The 24099-nt window shown below is 35.5% G+C and overlaps 1 protein-coding gene across 4 annotated transcripts in view; it reads left to right on the top strand.

The window, feature by feature from the left end:
• The window catches only part of ORC5 (origin recognition complex subunit 5), a 96157-nt gene that overhangs the window by 38063 nt on the left and 33995 nt on the right, over positions 1-24099 (top strand). For all 4 annotated transcript variants that reach the window (XR_008427091.1, XM_045193798.2, XM_024558812.3 and 1 more), the window contains 5 exons: positions 777-825; positions 911-1001; positions 12994-13046; positions 18098-18210; positions 19154-19201. Coding sequence is in view for 3 of the 4 variants with exons in the window: in XM_045193798.2 (XP_045049733.2) it covers positions 777-825; positions 911-1001; positions 12994-13046; positions 18098-18210; positions 19154-19201 (354 nt within the window). In the remaining variant the exon portion in view is untranslated. The remainder of the gene's footprint in view (positions 1-776; positions 826-910; positions 1002-12993; positions 13047-18097; positions 18211-19153; positions 19202-24099) is intronic.

Below are 24099 nucleotides of genomic sequence, written 5' to 3'. Positions count from 1 at the left end.
ATAGGAGAAATGGGCATAATGTTGGAGAGCACATTTAAGTGTCAGTAACCAACGTTGTGAAAAGTATTTTGTATTTAACAAATATTTTGTTTTTAAAATTCTGCTTGTTAGTAAGGGCTAGGTTTTATAGGTATACCTAAATATAGAGACTGTGTTTGGACAACTCATGTAATCAATTTTTAAACTACCTTTCAGTAGAATTCAGTGTTGATTTATGGAAAACTACTAATTATGATTAATTAGTGCTTCTTAGACTTTAGAATACATAGAATTCCTAGTGAGATTGTTAAAACATAGATTCCTGGGCCTCATCCCCAGGATTCTGATGGTGTTAAGAATTTGAATTTATATCAGTCTTTGGCAGTGCTGCCAGTCAAAATAGTTTGAGTTATACAAAACTAGATGACGTTTAATTTGTGAGAATGAAGAGACCTTGGCAAATAACAGGTTAATTCTTTGGGCTAGGGGTATTTCATTTGTGTTTTATGGTCCTTTGTAACATAATTATGATCCAGAATGGCAAATTATGCTTTGTTGTATTGTTTTATATCTAGGGGCCAATAGATTAGTCAGGATTTAGCCAATTAAATATTTTACATAATATTTTAGTACCATTATTGGTATTTGCTGTTTTATTATTGCAGTAGTAATCTATAATAACATTTTACTTGAACAATTATATCAAAATAAAGTAGCCTGAATTGTAAAAAAATTTTACTTGAAAAATAGTTCTTAATTGTGGTAGATAACTACTTTTTTGTTGTTGTTATTTACAGGCAGTACTTAATTTTCCTAAATATTGTGAACCTGTGGTTAAAGGAGAAGGTAACTATATAATTTTATTTACTAACTTTGTTGAAAAAAATATTGTAAGCTCTAAAGTACTGAAATTTTCTTCCCTTTGTGGTAGCAAGTGAACGTGATACTCGCAAACTCTGGAGAAATATTGAACCTCATTTGAAGAAAGCCATGCAGACTGTTTATCTCAGGGAAATATCAAGGTAATTTTCTATTTAGTAGGTATATTATTTCCATATATTTATTTGGGATGTTTACTATAGTATACAACTTTTCTTTTACCTTGTTCACATTGGGAAAAAACTCTAGAGGTTTAAATTATTTCTTGTTGTTTAGGGAAGGACATAATTTGACATGAGGTGTATGAGGTCTGTCCAGCAGGTATCCAGCCATGTAATAGGAAAAATACAGGCATTTATTGAAGAAGATACAAGATACCAGAAACACTGCACATAGGATAATGAAGCCTCTTCAAAGTAGGCACCTTGGGACCTCATACAGTTCTCCCAGTCACCATCAGCTGCCCCATTGTATTTTTCTGAATCTCATCAGCAGCCTGAAATCTCTTCCCTTTCAGAGGTGATTTTAATTTTGGGAAAAGCCAGAAGTCACAGGTTGCCAAATCTAGGCTGTAGGGGCGCTAAGTCACCTGGGTGATTTGATATTTCGCCAAAAAACTGCATGAGATGTGATGCATGAGTGGGTGTATTGTCATGATGAAGCAGCCAATCACCAGTTGCCCATAGCTGCAGCCTTCTGAATCATCCAAATAGTTTCTATGGAGGAATGTTCAAGCTTAATGAAAAATTTGATGCAGTGTCATTGCTGTACTCCTGTAGTCATTTTGAATGCAGTCACCACACAGTACACATGCTCACTCAGCAGCATGTACTGCCCCCACTGACTAGTACAGTGAAGTTCTCATTGTTCTCACATGTGTATTCCAGTCCACTCTTCTTGGCTGCTAGGTTACATTGATGTCACTCATAACATTCTTGTTTATATTAACAGTAGTTGGACTTTTTCTTGACAGAGCTTGTATATCTAGCTATTGTAAAATTAAAAAAATCTGGATAGCTGCAGAAAAATCAGTTACAGCTTTGTTCTTTATATTTGTGTGAGATATTTGAGTGGTATCATGAAAATGTGATCATTAAAGAAATGTGTAAATCAAGTTATAAATCTGTATTTGTCTTTGATTAGAATTTCACTGCAATGAAAATGCTCAAGAGACATGGTGGCACATAGTGCTGTAGGAAGAACATGATTTTGATTTCCAGCTCAGTCATTTTTTGCCTTATGGGGGTCTGAGCAAGTCACCTAAAAATGCCAGTTCTCAGCTTCCTCCTATAACAGTCTTTAGAAGATTTAAATAATAAATGTAAAAATGAGTTTTGAAATATAAAGTACCTTATAGGTGTTAAATGAAGCCTAGGTTATTTAAGGAAATAAATTTCCTAGGTTACATAGGAAATTTAAAAACATTAATGCTATCTGTTCTCACTTTCTAGTCTGTTTTATTATTTTTCTCTCATAAATGCCTTATTTTCAAAGCTTGTTTACTAACTCTGTTTTCAGTTTAATTAGCTAATGAAAATTTAATAGTTAATATTTAAGGTTAAAATTTAATAGTTTCTAAATAAATATGAACATTACAAAGATACTATTCTTTTTTTAATACATTTTATTGATTTTGTTATTACAGTTCCACTTTTTCCCACTTTGCCCCTCTCTACCCTGTACCTCCATTCCTTCCAGCAATCTCTTCCCTTAGTTCATGTCCGTGGGTCATGCATATGAGTTCTTTGGCTACTCCATTTCCTATACTATTCTTAACCTCCCCCTGCATATTTTTGTACCTACCAATTTGCACTCCTTAATATCTGCACCTTTTCTCCTATTCTCTCCTTTCCCCTCCTAGCTAATAACAATCCAGATTATCTTCATATATATGATTCTGCTCCTGCTCTGGTTGTTTGCTTAATTTGTTTTTTAGATTCAGTTATTGATAGTTGTACATTTGTTGCCATTTTAATATTATAGTTTTGATCTTTTTCTTATATAGTTCCCTTTAACATTTCATATAATAATGGCTTGGTGATGATGGACTGTGTTAGTTTTACCTTGTCTGGGAAACAATTTATCTGCCCTTCAATTCTAAATGATAACTTTGCTGGATAGAGTAATCTAGGTTGTAGGTCCTTTCTTTTCATCCCTTTGAATACTTCTTCCCAGTTCCCTCTAGCCTGCAAAGTATCTTTTGAGAATTCAGCTGACAGTCTTATGGGAACTCCTTTGTAGGTAACTCTCTGCTTTTCTCTTGCTGGTTTTAAAATTGTCTCTTTATCTTTAACCTTTGGCATTTTAATTATGATGTGTCCTGTTGTGGTGCTCTTTGGGTCCAACTTGTTTGGGACTCTCTGTACTTCCTGGGTTTGTAATGTCTACTTCCTTCACTTAGGGAAATTTTCTTGCATTATTTTTTCAAATAAGTTTTCAGTTTCTTCTTTTTCTTTTTCAAGTATTTTTTATTGATGATGCTATTACAGTGCTCCCAATTTTCTCCTCTTTTATCCCCCCTCCACCCTGCCCCCCCAACCCTCCAGCATTCCCTCCCCTGCCTTATTTCATGTCCATGGGTTATACATATAAGTTCTTTGAGTAGTCTGTTTCCTATACCATTTTTTATCTCTCCCCATCTATTTTATGCCTACTAATTATGCTTCTTCTCTGTACCTTTTCCCCTCTATTCCTCTCTTCCCTCTCCCCACTGAAATTCCTCCATGTGATGTCCATTTCTCTGATTCTGTTCCTGTTCTGGTTGTTTGCTTAGTTTTTGTTTTCATTGTTTTTCTTTTATTTTAGGTTCATTTGTTGATAGTTGTGAGTTTGTTGTCATTTTACTGTTCATATTTTTTATCTTCTTTTTCTTAGATAAGTCCCTTTAACATTTCATATAATAATGGCTTGGTGATGATGACCTCCTTTAACTTGATCTTATCTGGGAAGCACTTTATCTGCCCTTCCATTCTAAATGATAACTTTGCTGGATAGAGCAATCTTGGATGTAGGTCCTTGCCTTTCATGACTTCTAATATTTCTTTCCAGCCCCTTCTTGCCTGAAAGGTTTCTTTTGAGAAATCACCTGATAGCCTTGTAGGCACTCCTTTGTAGGTAACTCTCTCCTTTCCTCTTGCTTCTTTTAAGATTCTCTCTTTATATTTAATCTTGGGTAACTTAATGATCATGTGTCTTGGTGTGTTCCTCTTTGGGTCCAACTTCTTTGGGACTCTCTGGGTTTCCTGGACTTCCTGGAAGTCTATTTCCTTCACCAGATTGGGAAGTTTTCCTTCGTTATTGGCTCAAGTAAGTTTTCAATTTCTTGGTCTTCCTCTGCTCCTTCTGGCACCCCTGTAATTTGGATATCTCAATGTTTCAGGTTGTCCCAGAGGTTTGTAAGAGTCTCTTCACTGTTTTGAATTCTTGTTTCTTCATTTTGTGTCAGTTGGATGTTTATTTTTTCCTTTTGTTCCAAATCATTGCTTTGAGTCCTGGTTTCCTTCCTGTCACTGTTGGTTCCCTGAATATTTTGTTTTATTTCATTTTGGATATCCTTCCTTTGTTTTTTTTCATTTTTCGACCAAGCTCAATCAGATCTGTGAGCATTTTGATTACTAGGGCTTTAAATTCCCCATCAGATAAGTTGGCAGTCTCCTCATTGCTTAGTTCTGAGGTTTTGCTCTGTTCTTTCATTTGGGCCGTATTTCTTCATCTTGGTGCAGCTGATTACGTTGTAAGGGTGTGGGGCCTTAGGTATTCACCTGAGCAGGGTTACCTTCTTTGCTGCTGCTGCTGTCACTGCCTGTGGGGAAGGGGCCAGAGAGAGAACAGTGCAGCTCACCTGTCTGCTTGTCTCTACTGCACTTTCAGAGTGACTCTCGTGTGAGACTAGTTGTCAGAGTTCCATGCAGTTTGATTTTCTTGTGCTTTTGGTGGTTTATTGATTTTAGATTGGTTGTTATCTTCCTTTTGGTTGTGCAAGGAAGTGAAAGGTTTCTACCTATGCCTCCATCTTGGCTGGAGCTCAGTCTTCAGTTTCTTGCTCTTTCTCTTCTTCTTCTGGCACCCTTATGATTTAGGTATTGGTACATTTGGAAATGTCCCAGAGGCTCCTTATTCTATTCTTGGTTTTTTGAATACTTTTTTCTTATTGCTGTTTTGATTGAATGTTTTTTCCTCCCTTGTGTTCCAAATCATTGATTTGATTCTTGGCTTCATTCCCTCCACTATTAGTTCCCTGTGGATTTTTCTTTATTTCACTTAATGCAACCTTCATTTCTGCCTGGGTCTTTCATATATAGTTGCAGTATACAGTGGTTTCTTTGAGCATCTTAATAACTAGCATTTTGAACTCTGCATCTGATAGGTTGCTTATCTCCATTTCATTTAGTTCTCTCCCTGGAGTTTTGTTCTGCTCTTTGATTTGGGCCATATTTCTTTGTCTCCTCAATTTGACAGCCTCTCTGTGTTTGTGTCTGTGTATTAGGTAGAGCTGCTTTGACTTCCTTCATAGCATAGCCTATGTAGAAAAGGCACCCATCTGGATGAAAGTGGTTTCTTCAAATCCTTGGTTGTCGGATTACACAGAGCTCAATTTTCTGACAAATCTGGGTGATGTTTGTTTTGTAATTTAGTTGTAATTTTTGTTGTAGTTGTTCATGGAGGTAAACAGTGTTTACCTACGCCTCCATCTTGGCTGGAAATCTCTTAATAAGCCCATGGCCAGCCGGCTGGTCCAGTTGTTCTTCTCCAGTTGTTATTCTTCTTTTCAGTTATAAAAAGTTACTCATGAGAGGTTTTAGAAGTCGTGGGATAGAAAACCCTGTGGTCTTTTAAAGGTGGAAAAAAAATGGCTGCTTGTTATAATAATTCTTACAAAACAATGAAAGAAAGGACTGTAGTTTTCCATAGGATAGTGATGGCCACCTAATCCAGTTCTCTCCAACAGATCGATAATAAGAGCAAAGAACACCACTTTCCTGCAAGGGTATCCCTTTCCTGCAGCATACTAGGAGTCTGTAGAGTTGACTGAAAACTTCAACTTATATGCGGATAGTGAAGTAACTGAAGTCTGCAGAGCCAGCTTTGGAGCTCATGCTGAAGTGAAAAGCTAAAGACTGTATGGAAAAGAGGAGAGGATAGTGCAGGCCTTGGATAGGGTTATCTAGTAGTGCTGAAATACAGGTGAAATCACCTCTAGAAAGAGAGTCTATCCCTGATTGGTAAATGTTGAGAACAGGTCTGGACCCTATGCATAGAGTGCTGGCTATTAGAGAATCCAAAGGAAGGACGTGTCTTAAGACTATTTAGGACAAGAATTAGCATGGCAGTCTTGGGAAAGTATTGTTTCTCAGGGGAAACTAAGAGATGATTTGGAAGGACATGCCATCCGCTGGAGGCTTGGTAGTGAAGAAAGAAGCAAGGGGTAGAAATTAAGGCTAACACCCTCACCAGTCCTTATCCCCACCTCTGTCAAACAAAAAGATAATTTAAAAAATCAGAAGATAAGCCAATCTCTCCCAGTTAAAATGGCATTATACCGGTATTAAAGAAACTGTACTTCATTATTCTTAAAGAAAAAAAGTACTTTAGAATTAAGAAATCTACTAAGTCATCCAAAACCTTCACACCTGCATTTATAGAACCATCTGTTTGCTGATCCAAGCAAACTTTGGGCATTTCGAAGTGAAGAGAAAACAAAATAGAAAAGCCATGAAAAGGTTATTATAAGAAGGAACAGAATATGTGAATAAAAACATTTTAGCTGATGAAATTGCCCCTTCGCACCCAAAATAAAGTAGAGGAAGATGTAACACAGTATTCCAACTTGATATAAAAATTTTAAACCAGCATTTTCAGATGTGGAAAAATACTTTAAATTTAGAAATTTAACAACTCAGAAAAAATGGCCAACGAAGAGGTTGGGAAACAAAAACTAACCAAACTCATGAATGTAATTCAAGCAAAATTAATCGTCTCAGAAATGAAAATGAAATTTTAAGATTTCCAAGGGAAAATGGTCAAACCTTGGTTCTTGACATCTCCCATCTCGAACCAAGTTGTTTACAGAAAAATTGTCTTGGTTGTTGAACAAAATTTTGGTTCTTGACACAACAACCCTTTTGTGCTGATACCTGTACTATTAGTCACATGTCTCTCAGGTGACTTACGAAGGAGAGGATGCATGAGTATGTGTATGATTCAGTTTTCAAACAAATCACTTCTTGAACAGTCTTCCAGAATAAGTTAAGTTCAAGAACAGAGGTTCCACTACATAATAAAGGATATTGAGGAGGGAAATGAAAACCAGGAGGGCAAACCTAAAGACATAAAAATAATCAAGTAGAATGTCATAAATATTATAGGCAAAGAAGATTCAATATATGTATCATTGGACTTCTTGAAAAAATAAAATAAAACAATGGATATGAATTAAGATCTAAAACTATACTCCAAGAATACTTTTCCAGGAGTTAAAAGACAACTCTATATATTAAGGGGTTCATCTCTCCATTTGACCGACAATAGTCAATTCTGAGACTGTCCTACTTCATTACTCTGTAACAAATTACCACAAATCAGTAGCTTAAAACAAGGCACATTTATTGTCTTATATTTCTGCATGTCACAAGTCTAAAATGGGTGCATAGGATTGCATCCATTCTGAAGTATTTAGGGACATCTGGTTCTCTGCTTTTTCCACCATCTGGAGGCTATCTGCATTCCTTGGCTTGTGCTCCCTCCTCTGCTTTCCAAGCTAGCAATGTATCATTTTCTCTTCTCTCTGACCTGCTATCTTTGTTTTAAAAGAATCCTGTCATTGCATTGGGTTACCATCCCCATCCCAAGACTCTCAGAAGTCCCTTTTACCATGTAAGGTAACATTCCCAGGATCCAGGGCTTGTAACATGGACATCTTTAGGGACTATTACTCAGCCTACTGATGAGATCTTTTTATATTTTTCACTTTAAAAATAAATATTAAAGAAAAAAAGGAAGTCTCTGAGCTTCCAGGCAGAAAAGTAAGTTCACTTACCAAGGAAAGTGAATCTGTGATAAAGACAAGTGGAACGACGTTTTCAAGAAACTCAAGGAGAGAGGAGTTCGTTCAGGCAAGGAATTTTATATCCAGCCAATCTGTTGGTTCAAGTATCAGGGCTGTAGAAAAACAGATTTAAAAATGTAAGAACTCAAAGAACACTATGCTCACAAACCCCTTAAGAATAGTCTTCTACTGACTCTGTTGGTACAACAGAGATGACTGGGGAAAACTACCAGAAGGATTTATGGTGAGCACTATTTAATTAACTTTAGCTCAAAAGTAAAAGATGAATTGAAGAAAGAAATTAAGCAACACACAAACAAATTGAAGCATGTACCATGCTCATGGATTGGAAGAATTCACATCATCAAAATGGCCATACTACCCAAAGCAATTTATAGATTCAATGCAATCCCTATTAAAGTACCCATGACATATTTCACAGATATAGAACAAACATTTCAGAAATTTATAGGGAACCATAAACGACCCTGAATAGCTGCAGCAATTTTGAGAAGGAAGAACAAAGCAGGAGGGATCACAATACCTGATACCAAACTGTACTACAAGGCCACTCTAATCAAAACAGCCTGGTACTGGCATAAAAACAGGCACACAGACCAATGGAACAGAACAGAGAGCCCAGAAATAAACCCAAGTCTTTACAGTCAATTAATATTTGACAAAGGAGGCAGGAGCATAAAATGGAGCAAAAATAGCCTCTTCAACAAATGGTGTTGGGAGATCTGGACAGCTACTTGCAAAAAAATGAAACTTGATCACCAACTTATGCCATACAGAAAAATAAATTCAAGATGGATAAAAGACTTAAATATAAGTGGTAACACCATAAAAGTCCTAGAGGAAAACATCGGCAGGAAAATCTCAGACATTCCACGCAGCAATATTTTCACCAATATGTCCTGTACAGCAAGGGACATAAAAAGGTAAGAGTAAACAAATGGGACCTCATCAAAATAAAAATCTTCTGCATGGCTAAAGAAAACAGCATTAACATACAAACAGAACCAACCGTATGGGAAAACATATTTGCCAGTGATACCTCAGACAAGGGCCTGATCTCCAAAATATATAAAGAACTCACAGGACTGCACTCCAGGAAGACAAACAACCCAAGTAAAAAATGGGCAAAGGACTTGAACAGACACTTCCCCAAGGAAGACATACAGAGGGCCCAGAGACTTATGAAAAGATGCTCAGCATCACTAGCCATCAGAGAGATGCAAATTAAAACCACAATGAGTTACCACCTCACACCAGTCAGAGTGGCCAACATAAACAAATCAACAAACAAATGTTGGAGAGGAGGCAGGGAAAAGGGAACCCTAGTGCACTGTTGGTGGGAATGCAGACTGGTGAGGCCACTGTGGAAAACAGTATGGAATTTCCTCAGAAAACTAAAAATGGAACTGCCCTTTGACCCAGCAATTCCGCTGCTGGGATTATACCCTAAGAACCCTGAAATACCAATCCAAAAGAACCTATGCACCCCAATGTTCATAGCAGCACAATTATCAATAGCCAAGTACTGGAAGCAACCTAAGTGCCCATCAGCAAACGAGTGGATCCAAAAACTATGGTATATTTACACAATGGAATTGTATGCAGCAGAGAGAAAGAAGGAGCTTATACCCTTTGCAACAGCATGGATGGAACTGGAGAGCATTATGCTAAGTGAAATAAGCCAGGAGGTGAGGGACAAATACTATATGATCTCCCCTTTAACTGGAACATAATAAACAGAAGAAAAAAGCAAACAAAATATAACCAGAGAAATTGAAGTTAAGAACAATCTAACAATGGGCAGGGGGGAGTAGGGAGGGTACAGTGAGGAGAGGGAATTACAGGAACTATTATAAAGGACACATGGACAAAATCAAGGGGGAGGATGGAGGTCGGGGAGGGAGAGGGGTTCAGCTGGGGTGGGGTGGAGGGATGGGGAGAAAAGGCATACAACTGTAATTGAATAACAATAAAAATTAAAAGAAAACCTAAAAGATGGGAACAAAGGTTGAAAGAATACTATATATATATTACATGTTCTAACAGGATAGGAATAACACAATTTCAAAGTTAAAAAATGCAAAGAAGAGGGAGAAAGAAAGGACAAAAGAAAACAAACTCATTGATTATTGGAAAAGGAAGAGAAGGGTACCAAAAAAAAAATCAGAAGTTAAAACTCAAGAAGCCACATATCTGTCTGTATCCCTTTCACTCTTTCCTACTAACCACGTAGATTTTCAGGCCTATTCTCTATCTTTTTTCAAAAGAGCTCATATATGTACGTATATACCTTTATGTGTGCACAAGCATCTTCCCTTTGCAATTTGTAATAATATGTAATCTGCAATATGCTTTTTTCACAAAAAGGTATAAAGCACAGAAATAAACATTGCTGATCTGACCTGTCTCACTGAAGCATTCTTAAAACCTTTAATGGGTGAATTATACTCATTTGTATTTATTGATATGAAGTATATATGTTTTGTAACTTTGTCATGTTAATTTGCTGAATTTCTTTATGTGGTTATTTCCTTTGTCTTTTTTTTAAAAAAAAGTTTTGGTAGTTAGGACAGTTTTCATTTTGATTCCAGCTGGTTACCTTTCTACTCATACTATACATAATGCCCGTAGTCCCCTTATTTTCTCACACTGTGGCATAAAGAACCAGTGAGACATTCCATCTAAGATTGTTGATATCTACTTATCTATTTGAAAGTGTTTAAATTGCTTCAAGTTAAATGATTCGCCCATTCCCTCCCGCAATATCCCTGACCTCCTTTACTCATGTAAAATAAATTTTATTAAATTAAAAAATAATAACCACGTATTTTATATTTTCTAATTAATATTAAATACTTGGAATAAGCAGAAGAAAAAGAATAGTCATAGAAGGCTAGATTCTGACTCAACAAGCTGTTGATGGAATATATATTGATTTTATATAACTTTTATAAGCAGTTTGGACAATTATGATTTCTAGCCTACTGTTTCTTTTTATTTAATTTGTATTTATTGATTTTTAGAAAGAGTGATAGATCGATTTTTGTTGTTCCACTTATTTATGCATTCTCTTGTTGGTTCCTGTATGTGCCCCTACCAGGGATCGAACCCTCAACCTTGGCATATTGTGATGATGCTCTAACCAACTGAGCTACCCAGTCGGGGCTTTGAATTTAGCCTATTCCATCTCAATTAATAAAGTTGTACTCTGTCACTCTGATTCGCCTCTGGAAATTGATAGTTCATATTTATTTAGAACGTTGATGGACTTCTTAGTCAAATCTTAATTGAAAGCTGGTTGCACCACATAGTACCTTTGCAACCTTTGTCAAATTTGTTAACCCCTTTGACTCTCAGTTTTGCCATTTGTAAAAAAAACTAAAGAAGAAGAAATGATAGTCTATCTCATAAGGTTATGAAGATTAAATAGGACATGTTAAGAGCTGGGTTAATAGTAGACATTTAATAAATGTTTTAATCTCCTCTCTTCCCATTGTACTTTGAGAGATTAAATAACAACCTCAAATGGGTAATTATTTTATAAGAAAATCATATTAATTTAAACTGTCTCAAAGCTTGAGTTATAATATTGTAACTGGTAAAATTTATTTTTATTTCCATTCATAAGAAGTAAGAAAGGTGGAAATGCCTTCTAATCTGTGATGCGTTATCAAGTAACTGTGAGATAGAAAAAATGATCTGTTTTTTTAAAATTTTTATTTATTTATTTTTAGAGAGAGGGGAAGAGAGGGAGAAAGAGTGGGAGAGAAACTTTGGTCGGTTGCCTCTTGAACGCACCCTTAACTGGGGACCAAATCCTCAACCCAGTTATGCGTCCCAACCAGAAATCAAACAGCCAGGATGCAACTTGGAACTCCTTGCCTTGCAGGACAATGCCCAACCAACTGAACCACACTGGTCAGGGCTAGAAATGATCTATTTTGAAAGTCAGCTTGTTAGACTAGGTTCGCTCTTCACATAGGTTACTAGAAGCCAATCAAAATTTCCCTTTTTCTGTATTCCTAGAGTTTTCAGCTGTGCTTATAGATTTGAAAAACTCCTTAGTTTGTTTTAGTATATTTAATTGTTCTGGCATTTCCTTTTCACTTAGCATTTTAAGAGCTTTATTAGAGGGTTTTAAAGTCAGAGGAAGTCCTTACAGATCAATGCATCTAATTGCCTTAATTTTTGATGTGAAGGTTATTGATTTATTCAGTGTCATACAACTAAGTCTTTGGTCTCCCAGGGCAGTCTTTTCACTATACTATGGTATATTTCCTTATGAACTGGATTTGACATGTTAATCACTTCATAGTCCTAATAATATTTGGGGCTGTTTACTAATTTTAATTATGCCCTGCTGATGTGGCTCAGTGGATTGAGTGCCACCGGCCTGTGAACCAATGGGTTGCCAGTTTGATTCCAAGTCAGGACATATTCCTGGGTTGCAGGCCAGATCCCCAGTAGGGGGCATATGAGAGGCAACCACACTTGATGTTTCTCTTCCTCTCTTCCTCCCTTCTACTCTCTCTAAAAGTAAATAAATGAAATCTTTAAAAAAAATAAATAGTTTTAATTGCAAGTAAGATCAGAATGGGGCAGTGGAAGTAGCATGAACTTTGCAGACACGTACAGGGATTCAGTTCTAGCATCCTAACTTGCAGGCCTCAGTGTCCTGATAGAATTATGCTTATTTTAAGAATTGTTATTGAATTAGACATAGTGTATAACAATCGTTATTTAATATAGTAACTGGAACATTGGGCATTTTACTGAATGACAGGTAGTATTATTTATTTGTTGATACTTTTTGATAGCTTTACACTTATGACCAAAGAAAAAGTTCTTAAAATAATTAGTATGTGGGTATTGTTATATAAGTTTATGTTCTAATATACTCTATATGATTTTGTAGAGGTACAAATATGTATATTGTATGAATGTGTTTTGTTTATAGGGAAATTGAATATTTTGTACATAAATTTTAGTTTTTCTAGGACTCTGTTTTAAGTATGGTATATTGATTTTGTGTATTTTCAACCCATTATTGCTTTTCTGTTTTCTTTCAGTTCACAGTGGGAAAAGCTACAGAAAGATGATGTAGATCCAGGACAACTGGAAGGTATTAAGAAAATATTAAGACTGTTTTATTACTAATAAGCAAGATACTGAAGTTAATACAGATAACACCAGTCAGAAGTGTTATAAAAGTAAATTTACTTTGTAAGCTATAATGATATTTTATTTATATTTTATTATTTTGAAAAATTTTTATTGTTGTTTAGTTACAGTTGTCTGCATTTTCTCCCCATCCCTCCACTCCAACCCAGCCTACCACACCTCCCTCCCCTGCCTCTACCTTCCCCCTTGATTTTGTCCATCTGTCCTTTATAGTAGTCCTGAAAACCCCTCTCCCCACTAGCCCCTCCCCACTCCCCCCTGCCCATTGTTAGATTGTTCTTAACTTCAATTTCTCTGGTTATATTTTGTTTGCTTTTTTCTTCTGTTTATTATGTTCCAGTTAAAGGGGAGATCATATGGTATTTGTCCCTCACCTCCTGGCTTATTTCACTTAGCATAATGCTCTCCAGTTCCATCCATGCTGTTGCAAAGGGTATAAGCTCCTCCTTTCTCTCTGCTGCATAGAATTCCATTGTGTAAATATACCATAGTTTTTGGATCCACTCGTTTGCTGATGGGCACTTAGGTTGCTTCCAGTACTTGGCTATTGATAATTGTGCTGCTATGAACATTGGGGTGCATAGGTTCTTTTGGATTGGTGTTTCAGGGTTCTTAGGGTATAATCCCAGCAGCGGAATTGCTGGATCAAAGGGCAGTTCCATTTTTAGTTTTCTGAGGAAATTCCATACTGTTTTCCACAGTGGCCTCACCAGTCTGCATTCCCACCAACAGTGCACTAGGGTTCCCTTTTCCCTGCCTCCTCTCCAACATTTGTTTGTTGATTTGTTTATGTTGGCCACTCTGACTGGTGTGAGGTGGTAACTCATTGTGGTTTTAATTTGCATCTCTCTGATGGCTAGTGATGCTGAGCATCTTTTCATAAGTCTCTGGGCCCTCTGTATGTCTTCCTTGGAGAAGTGTCTGTTCAAGTCCTTTGCCCATTTTTTACTTGGGTTGTTTGTCTTCCTGGAGTGCAGTCCTGTGAGTTCTTTATATATTTTGGAGATCAGGCCCTTGTCTGAGGTATCACTGGCAAATATGTTTTCCCATACGGTTGGTTCTGTTTGTATGTTAATGCTGTTTTCTTTAGCCATGCAGAAGATTTTTATTTTGATGAGGTCCCATTTGTTTACTCTTACCTTTTTATGTCCCTTGCTGTACAGGACATATTGGTGAAAATATTGCTGCGTGGAATGTCTGAGATTTTCCTGCCGATGTTTTCCTCTAGGACTTTTATGGTGTTACCACTTATATTTAAGTCTTTTATCCATCTTGAATTTATTTTTCTGTATGGCGTAAGTTGGTGATCAAGTTTCATTTTTTTGCAAGTAGCTGTCCAGATCTCCCAATACCATTTGTTGAAGAGGCTATTTTTGCTCCATTTTATGCTCCTGGCTCCTTTGTCAAACATTAATTGACTGTAAAGACTTGGGTTTATTTCTGGGCTCTCTGTTCTGTTCCATTGGTCTATGTGCCTGTTTTTATGCCAGTACCAGGCTGTTTTGATTAGAGTGGCCTTGTAGTACAGTTTGGTATCAGGTATTGTGATCCCTCCTGCTTTGTTCTTCCTTCTCAAAATTGCTTCAGCTATTCAGGGTCGTTTTTGGTTCCCTATAAATTTCTGAAATGTTTGTTCTATATCTGTAAAATATGTCATGGGTACTTTAATAGGGATTGCATTGAATCTTTAAATCGCTTTGGGTAGTATGGCCATTTTGATTATGTGAATTCTTCCAATCCATGAGCATGGTACATGCTACCATTTGTTTGTGTCTTCCTTAAGTTCTTTCTTCAATGTTGTGTAGTTTTCTGAGTACAGGTCTTTTACCTCCTTGGTTAGGTTGATTCTTAGGTACTTTATTTTTCTTGTTGCTATAGCAAATGGGATTTTTTCCCTGATTTCTGTTTCTGTAGTTTCGTTGTTGGTGTACAGGAATGCCTTTGATTTCTGAGTATTGACTTTGTATCCAGCTGTTTTGCCAAATTCATTTATTAAGTCGAGTATTTTTTTGGTAGAGTCTATAGGATTTTCCATGTACACTATCATGTCATCTGCAAACAGTGACAGTTTCATTTCCTCCTTTCCAATTTGGATGCTTTTTATTTCTTTTCCTTGTCTGATTGCTGAGGCTAGGACTTCCAGTACTATGTCGAATAGGAGTGGTGAGAGAGGGCATCCTTATCTTATTCCTGATCTTAGTGGGAAAGCTCTAAGTTTTTGTCCATTGAGTATGATGTTGGCTGTAGGTCTCTCATATATGGCCTTTATTACGTTGAGGAATGCTCCCTTTATTCCCACTTTGCTGAGTGTTTTTATCAGAAATGGGTGCTGTACCTTCCCAAATGCTTTTTCCACATCTATTGATATGATCATATGGTTTTTGTCTTTGCTTTTGTTTATGTGGTGTATTATGTTTATTGATTTGTGAATATTGTACCATCCTTGCATCCCTGGGATGAATCCCACTTGATCATGGTGTATAATCTTTTCAATTTATTGCTGGATGCCAGTATTTTGGCAATCCTTCAATACATTTTTGCCAATATTTTGTTGAGGATTTTAGCATCCATGGTCATCAGCAATGTTGGCCTGAAGTTTTCTTTCTTTGTTATGTCGTTATCATGTTTTGGGATTTGGATGATGTTGGCTTCATAAAAAGAGTTTGGGAGTCTTCCATCTTCTTGAATATTTTGAAATAATCTGTGGAGAATGGGGGTTAGCGCTCCCTTAAATGCTCTGTAGATTCTCCCGTCCAACCCTCTGGTCCAGGGCTTTTGTGTGTCAGAAGCTTTTTGATTACTGTTTCAATTTCATCAGGTGTTATTGGTCTGTTCAGGCTTTCTGCTTCTTCTTCACTGAGTTTTGGAAGATTATATTTTTCTAGAAATGTGTCCATTTCATCTAGGTTTTCACATTTCTTGGCATATAGTTCTTCGTAGTAATTTCTTGAAATCCTTTGTATTTCGGTGGTATCCATTGTAGTCTCTCCTCTTTCACTTCTCATTGTGTTGATTTGGGTCCTCTCTCTTTTTTTCATGATGAGCCTGCTTAAGGGCTTGTCGATTTTGTTTATCTTTTCAAAGAACCAACTCCTGGATTTGTTGATTTTTACAATTGTGCTTTTAGTCTCTACGTCATTTAATTCTGCTCTGATCTTGATTATTTCCTTCTTTGTACTTGCTCTGGGTTGTCTTTGTTGTTGTTCCTCGAGTTCTTGTAGGCGTAGGGTTAGGTTGTTTATTTGAGATGTTTCTATTTTTTTTTTAGTTAGGCCTGTATCACTATGAACTTCCCTCTCAGGACTGCCTTTGCTGTGTCCCATAGGTTTTGGATTGTTGTGAGTTCATTTTCATTTGTTTCCAGAAACTTTTTGATTTCTTCCCCACTGTCACTGTCAAAGATGGAGAGATCTTCTAAACAAAATATCAACAAAGATATTGTGGCATTGAACAATGCTGTGGATGAAATGGACTTAATTGATATAGATAGAGCCTTTCATCCCAAAGAAGCAAAATACACATTCTTTTCAAATGCACATGGAACATTTTCAAAGATAGACCACATGATAGGACACACAACAATCCTCCACAAGTTCAAGAAAATTGAAATCATATCAAGCATTTTCTCTGACCATAAGGGACTCAAACTGGAAACAAATCTCAAGGAAAAATCCCCAAAACACTCAAAAAGATGGAGATTGAATAGCATGCTATTAAACAATGAATGGGTGAAGAATGAGATTAGGGAAAAAATATGATGATATTTTAAGTGAAGCTCCAATTTAATAGGAGGAGGTAAAGTTAGTGTACTAGTTTTCTGTTTTCTGAATGTTGGAATTTTGTCATGCAAAAATCAGGTTTCTATTTTGTTAAATGCTTTTGTTAAAACAGTTACATGACAATTTCATCTTGGTATGTATGTATTTCATTAGTTCCATGGAATAAAGTTCAATTTAATCCCTGTTTGTGGGATACATTTCAGTTGGTTATGTTTTAAAAGCTTTGTGCTTTTGTTTTCTTTAAAGAAACTGTTACTTTGGTTTTATCCTGGTAGAACAGCGTTAGTTTTAAAAAAAATAAGCGAATATCTAAAATATTCTTATTTAAAAAATAGACCAGTGGCTAGTGGGGAAACTGATTTGGAATGAAGTAGTACTAAGATTGCATTTTGTCTGATTTGGTTTCTCACTGCTCTAGATATTATACAAGTGATTTTTAGGTGTGTGTTTTAATGGAAAGAAATAGATAATGGACTTAGAACATCTGCAATAATTGGTCTGCACTACTCCCTAATTGTGTGATTTTGAGCCTAACTCAGTCAGTGTCTTCATCTAAAACGGGAAAAATATCTAGCTTTAAGTTACTGAAAAGATTCAGATATACTTAGCTCGATGTGTGACACCTACTGTATTTTCAATAAATATCAGATTCCTTCTTTTCTGTAAAAATCAGTGCTGCTTGAGTGACCCAGTTGTTTTATTTATCCATTCATTCATCATTTCCTTTGTGAAAGGCACTGTAAGGGTACAAAAAAAAATATTAGACATGGCTCCTTCAGTGAATAGTACAGTTTGGTAAGAAATATAATTTCAGTATAGTTAACTTTTAATAATACAGGTATAAGTTTACGTGGGCCCTAAGTGAAAAACACAAAGTAGGAGTTCATAGTAGAGACAGATATTTCCATTTTTGGTATGTTAGGGGAGCATCAGGGAAGGTTACATGGAGGGTGCGGCTTAGAAGAGTAGGTTGGATAGGATTTAGACTTCAGAATAGCAAGCAGGAGCCAAACAAGAATAATTGAATGAGCAAAGCATATCAGTAATAATCACTACTACCACCATCATTATCATGGTGCTTTAAGCCCAAGAAGAAGGTCATTTTGATGAGATAATGCCATGTGGAAGTCAAAAGATAAGTGAGAAAAGATGAGATACTTAAAATCTAATGGTAGCCTGTTAAATACCTTCATAAAAGTTTTTTGTTGTGTAGGTATCTCAACATACACTCATGTGGAACTTCCATATTACTCTAAGTTCATTCTAATTGCTGCATACCTCGCTTCATATAATCCAGCAAGAACTGACAAGAGGTTCTTCCTTAAGGTAATAATTACTTCTTTTTTATTTTGTTAGATCCCTTGAATAGTTTGAAATTTTTCAATATCTGTAAGTTTCTAAGGGGCAGAGATTATAATAAGAAACTACTAAATATGTAAATAGGACTCATCCTCTAAAGGCTTTAAATTACGATCACAACCTAAATGGGAAAAATAGTATCACAGAAGAGTTCAAGTATACTTAAGGTAATAATTCTAGATTTTAAAAATATGTAAGATTTTGTTTGAAGTATGAGAGATGGGAATAATTTTAAGGATGGTAACTTCTTTATTGTAGCACAACTGCTACAATGTTGTACACTCCATACATTATTATCTACAAAATTAGGAGCTCCTTCTGCATATATATATTAGCTGAAGAAATCCCATTTTAGAATTCTTTTCATTTTGAAAAAATTATATGCAATTTTATATATTATTAAATATATTTGTAATAAACTTTTTTTTTTTTGCCCATCTCCGTCACATCTTTCATTTCATGAGGACAAGGACAACATCTATTTTTTTTTTTTTGCTATTATTTAATCCCAAGTGCTTAATTAAATGTTCTCAATTAAGTATTTTTTTTTAATGAATTAACAGCCTACCTTAAGGGATGAGTAAAAACCCATTTATCTTTAGAATTTTTGTTTCTATAAAAATAAATATACTATAATAAACTAATATAATAAGTTCTTTTAGGAAGTATCACTATTTTAAGAGCTTTTTCCTTACATATAAAAGTAATCTATACAATCAAAATCTCAGTCACCTCAGGCTAAAATATATTGATATTTTAAGGTGATATCTGAGGTCATAAGCAGAATAAAATAAAAAAGTTCAAGATGCATAAATTAGTGTTATCCATGCCATGTTTTAAACAAATTGTGTTTCTGGTTTTGTGGAATACTATCTTTTTTTAATCTTAAAATTATTTTTCTTAATTTCAGCATCATGGGAAAATCAAGAAAACCAATTTTCTAAAGAAACATGAAAAGGTATTTACATTTTAATTTCTCTAAGAAAAACTCATGAATTTAGGATACTATGGGAAGTGGATAATGCATCCTTTTATCTGTCAGTTGGACATAGTATACAGTACCATTATTAATACAGTACTAGTATTTTGCTATGTTGAATACAGTGATTGAAGGTACATTCAAGGGAGCTGTTACTAGAGATAAAAGTTGACAACTTTTTGTAGTGAATTAATAGATGAAAAAGATCACCCTGGAGTTTTTAATTAAACACAGCAGATTTTCTTCTTTTCTTCTTTGAGACATCCACAAAAGTGGCATTGAAGAAATAAAAAGGTAAATACATAAGAGATAAGCAGATGAGAGACCCACAAAATTTGGACTTGCATAGTACATAGATATGCAGGTGACTAAGCAGACCAGAGAGGCTGAATGAAACCTAAACCCCAGTGCAAGGGGGTTTGACCTGAGGAATCTGGAAATGCATAGGAATTAAAGGCGCTGAGTACTACCTTTGAGGGTGGAGGTGTGGGGCAGTTTAAAGGAGCATTTTTGTTCCACTTTGTATATCTAAACCACTGCTGCCTCTGTTGGCAGAAGATTGAGAAGTTTGAACTATAAACTTGGCACTATAGAAGCTCTGACTTTTGTTTCTCACTCTTATTCTTAAAAACTCAGGATATACTTCTAAATTGATAGTGTTTTCTTAGGACTTTGAAGACATTGTTTTACTGTCTTCTGAATTTGGTGTTCCTGCTTTAAAAAGTCTGTTTGTTTGTTTTTTCCATTTCTTTATCTGTGTTTTCTCTAGCTGCTTTTAAGTTCTTTTCTCCTTTTCCTTTAGTGTTTTTATAGCTTCACTGTGGTGTGTCTGGATTGAAGTTTTCTTTACCTGGAATTAGTTTTGCTTCCTGAATTTGAATAATGATGCCTTTATTTAGTTCTCATAAATTCTCTGTCATTAACTTTTCAAATATTGCTTCTCCATTCTAACATGTCTTTATGATGTACTGATTAGATATATTGGTAAGTCTTCTCAGTCTGCCCAACTTTTTTAAGTCCTCATTCTTCATTCCCTTTGGTCTCTGTATACTATATTCTGAGTAATTTTTTCAGTTCTGTGTTGAGATGTTTCTTTTTGGTTTTCTCTGTTCTTTGTCTATTTATATTAACTTTGTAGTTTCAGTAATCTTATTTCTAATTTTTAGAAGTTTTATTGGATCAAGTTTTTTCACTTTTATACTTTTTCTAGTAATATTTTTTAACATGAAAACACCTATTTTATATTCTGTATCTTACCCAGTATTAGATCCTTGGTGATCTAATTCTACATTTTCCATTTTTTCTGACTTAGGCATCTATGCCTTGTTTATTGAACATTTGTTATGTTTAGATGTTTGCTCAACTTAATCTTTAGAATTTTTGAGACCTGAGGTGTGCTCATTTAAAAAGGTTTTACATATACTTCTGCGCGGGCACTCAGGAACACCAGTAACCTAGTATCATTGGAAATTCAGTTCTCACCTGGTGATTTTCAGACCACAAGGAGTGTGAATTCTGCCCCCACATCATTTTAAGCCCTAGTTTCTAGTTAAAATTCTCAGGGAAGACTTTTTTCCTCCCTTTACAACGTGCCAGAGTCTAGAAGGGAATTTTTATTAATAAATCCATTTGCTTAGGATGGAAAGATTTTCCTAGTATGCCATTCAACTGAGACATCTTTAATTAGGCTTTCCACCATAGGCAGATTATTGATTTTGTACCCTTTTTTATACATTTGTGACTGCTTTGGATCATAAATGATTGGTAAGAGAATACTTAATAGCTAGAATGGTCAGGGAATGATTTGTGATTGGGCTTGCATTTGGGTGCTCAGGAATGGTGAGGATTGGATATGTAGTGATGGGAGAGGAAGACATTTCAATTGGCGAAATGAGTTAAGCCAAGAAGCAGATGTGAGGAAGTGTAGGGTATATAAAATAAATAATGAAATATAATTGGCTGTCATATATGGTAAGTTTCAGGGAAAGGTCAACTGAAGTCAAATTGTGGAGGAATATCCTCAACTGACCAGTTTCTTAAGAGAAGGAAGCCCATCTATTCACCTCTGTGTCTTATAGCACTTGGTGATATTTATTGAAAAAAAAAATAAATTTAATGAATGAATGAAGAAAATTAAAGAATGAATATAAAACTAAGAATTTTATCTTTCAGACAGAGAATCATTTAAGAAATTTGATAAGGGAGATACAGAGTGATGATGAGTGAGGACTGTGAAAGAGCTGGCACTTTAGACCATCTGTGTAGAATGGGTAAATTTGTACAAAACTAGGAAAAAGACAGTGTTGACCGAGGGAGCTGTCTGAGCAAAGACATAATGAAGAAACATGTCTCTAGTTCTAGATGAATTCTAGTTCTTCTGATGTTATTCTTAAATATGACTTTTATAGTAGTGGCCTCTTTTTGTCTTTGGTTCATGTTTTAAAATCTGAACTTAACTGAAAGCTCCCTGTATGCAATTACAAGTTTCTTTATATTTTTGTTCTCTTTGTTCCTGAAATTTCGATTGAATGCTTACTTTATCCCAAGCACTCTGCTAGATGCCACAGATACAGTGGAGAACAAAATAGTCATTCTCTCTACCCTGATGAAGCTCTAAATTTAATCAGGCATCAAGCATTAAAAAGCAAACCACATGTTTGCTTTTTAAATCTGTTATCTATCTTCAATTATATAATTCTTTTTCACTGTGTATCCTCAGTGAACTTTGATTTTTTTTAATATTTTACTTTTTAATTCAATAAATGCATGTATATTGTACCAGATTACTTGCTAGTTAATTTATATGGAAAAGCAATGGTCTTTTTCCTCTCCTCATCCTTAGTCCCTTTCCCCACAGACAAGTTCTTTTAACTGTTTCTAGTTTTAGTTTTTCTGACATAAATATTCATAACTTAAGTTTATGTTGCTGTCACTATTTTTTCCTTTTTTTTTTAAGATTTTTTATTATTTATTTTTAGAGAGAGGGAAAAGGAGAGAAAAAGAGAGGGAGAGAAATATCAATGTGTGATTGCCTCTTATTTGGCCCCCACTGGGGACCTGGCCCACAACCCAGGCATGCGTCCTGACCGGGGATTGAACCAGCAACCCTTTGGTCCTCAGCCCTGACCTACACCAGCCAAGGCTATTTTTCTTTATTTGACACCAATTTTCATTCCATATTCTGCTTTCTCAAAAATTGTTTTATTTGGTTTCATTTTTTGATTGTATCTTCCATTTTTATGGGCGTCTAGTCTCCAATGACCTATAGTGGAACTAGAGAAGTATTTCTCAGACTGCCTTCCTCTCTAGGTGGGAGGTCAGTTTGCATTTATAGCACATACAGTTCAGTGATGAAAATAAGTATCATATGTCCTGATGCCACTAAAACACTTTATTTTTAACTTGGAAATGTGTTTTCTAATCATAAAATAAAAACAAAAGTGAAAATAAAAACTCTGTCAATAGCTTTTACAATGTCATTCTTTTTACTTTTATTTAATCTTTATTGTATTTTTTCCATTACCATTTAATCCCCTTTTACCCCCTCCACCCAGAATTTACCACACCATGAGTCATTTTTCCTTTTTACTCAATCCCTCCACTCAATAACCTCCCCCACCCACTAGATGTCAACTGCTCTCCATCTGGCAACTGTCAGAATGTTCTCTGTATCTGGTTTTTACAGCCAGAAGTTATGGGGACTTCTCTTCCTGGCACTGGAAACCCTGGGCTGGAGGGCCTGGTATGGGGCTGGGACCCTTTGCTCCTCAGGGGGGATCTCTGCAGCTGAGACAGTCCTCCCAGTTTTTATTCACCACACATGGTCAAGGAACCAGCTCATTTGTGTGTCTGCTCCTTTTACAAGTCTTGATGTGGCCTCTTCTTTAATCCCTGTTGTGGGACTTCCATTCAGCTAGATTTCAGTCAGTTCTGAATGATGGTTGTTCTGTAGTTGTACTGTAATTTTGATGTGATTGTGGGAGGAGGCCATATCCCATTTGTTTACCTACCCCACTATCTTGATGGGAAATTCAATGCTGTATATTGTTTGTGGACACATATATAGTATAAAAACTGTCATGGTAGTTGATAAAAACACCAAATTGGGGTAGTGGTTTCTTTTATGGAGGGAAAGAGAGAATTGGATGTGAGAGGAGTGAAAGGGAGCTTCAGCTTATCTGTAATGTGACCTAATTTTTTATTTCTTTGCACGTATTGCATGTTAGGGTTTGATAAAATTTGAGGTTTCGTTGGTACTAATTGTTTTATCGTTACCTTCTAAATGTTTGAAGTAATTATTGACGAAAGCATATAAAGTTTAAAACTTGCAAAATATTTTCTGAACTATATTTTAAATATAAATTGCTGAGGTAAATACATCTTCATTTTGTAATTCTAAATAAATGTTTTCCTCTACAGTCATTCTTTAAAGAAATAGTTATTTTTGTGCATGTAAATGTAGCTTCTCATTTTTTTTGCTATTGCTAATATAAAGTACTTAAGCACTTAACATTGCAGCTTTCTAATGACAAGTAGTTGTATCACATGATTGTGTATACCAGAATGAACCTTTTATAGTCTTTAAACTTTTTATGACTTTTGCATTGTTTTAAGCCAACAGCTTATTCACAAATTATGAAACATTTTATTAGTTTTCTGATGTAGTATGTGCTATAACTGATGTTTTTTGAACTATTAATGTTGAATGAGTACATTTTCCAGTCTGTTACACAAAGCCGAATGGTGAGAAGAAAGTAGTAAGTTCTAGGCTAGGAGTTAGGACCTCGACCCTGCTTTTTGTTATGTACTGTCTTTACTAATGATGTGTCTAAGTCACTTAACATCTGGTTACAACAGCAAAATAGAGGAGATGTTTA

Source organism: Desmodus rotundus, chromosome 6 (genome assembly GCF_022682495.2).
Source record: "Desmodus rotundus isolate HL8 chromosome 6, HLdesRot8A.1, whole genome shotgun sequence".
In the NCBI taxonomy this organism is placed as follows: domain Eukaryota; kingdom Metazoa; phylum Chordata; class Mammalia; order Chiroptera; family Phyllostomidae; genus Desmodus; species Desmodus rotundus.
The sequence above is the reverse complement of the archived record's forward strand: the minus strand, read 5'-3'. Positions and strand labels throughout refer to the sequence as shown.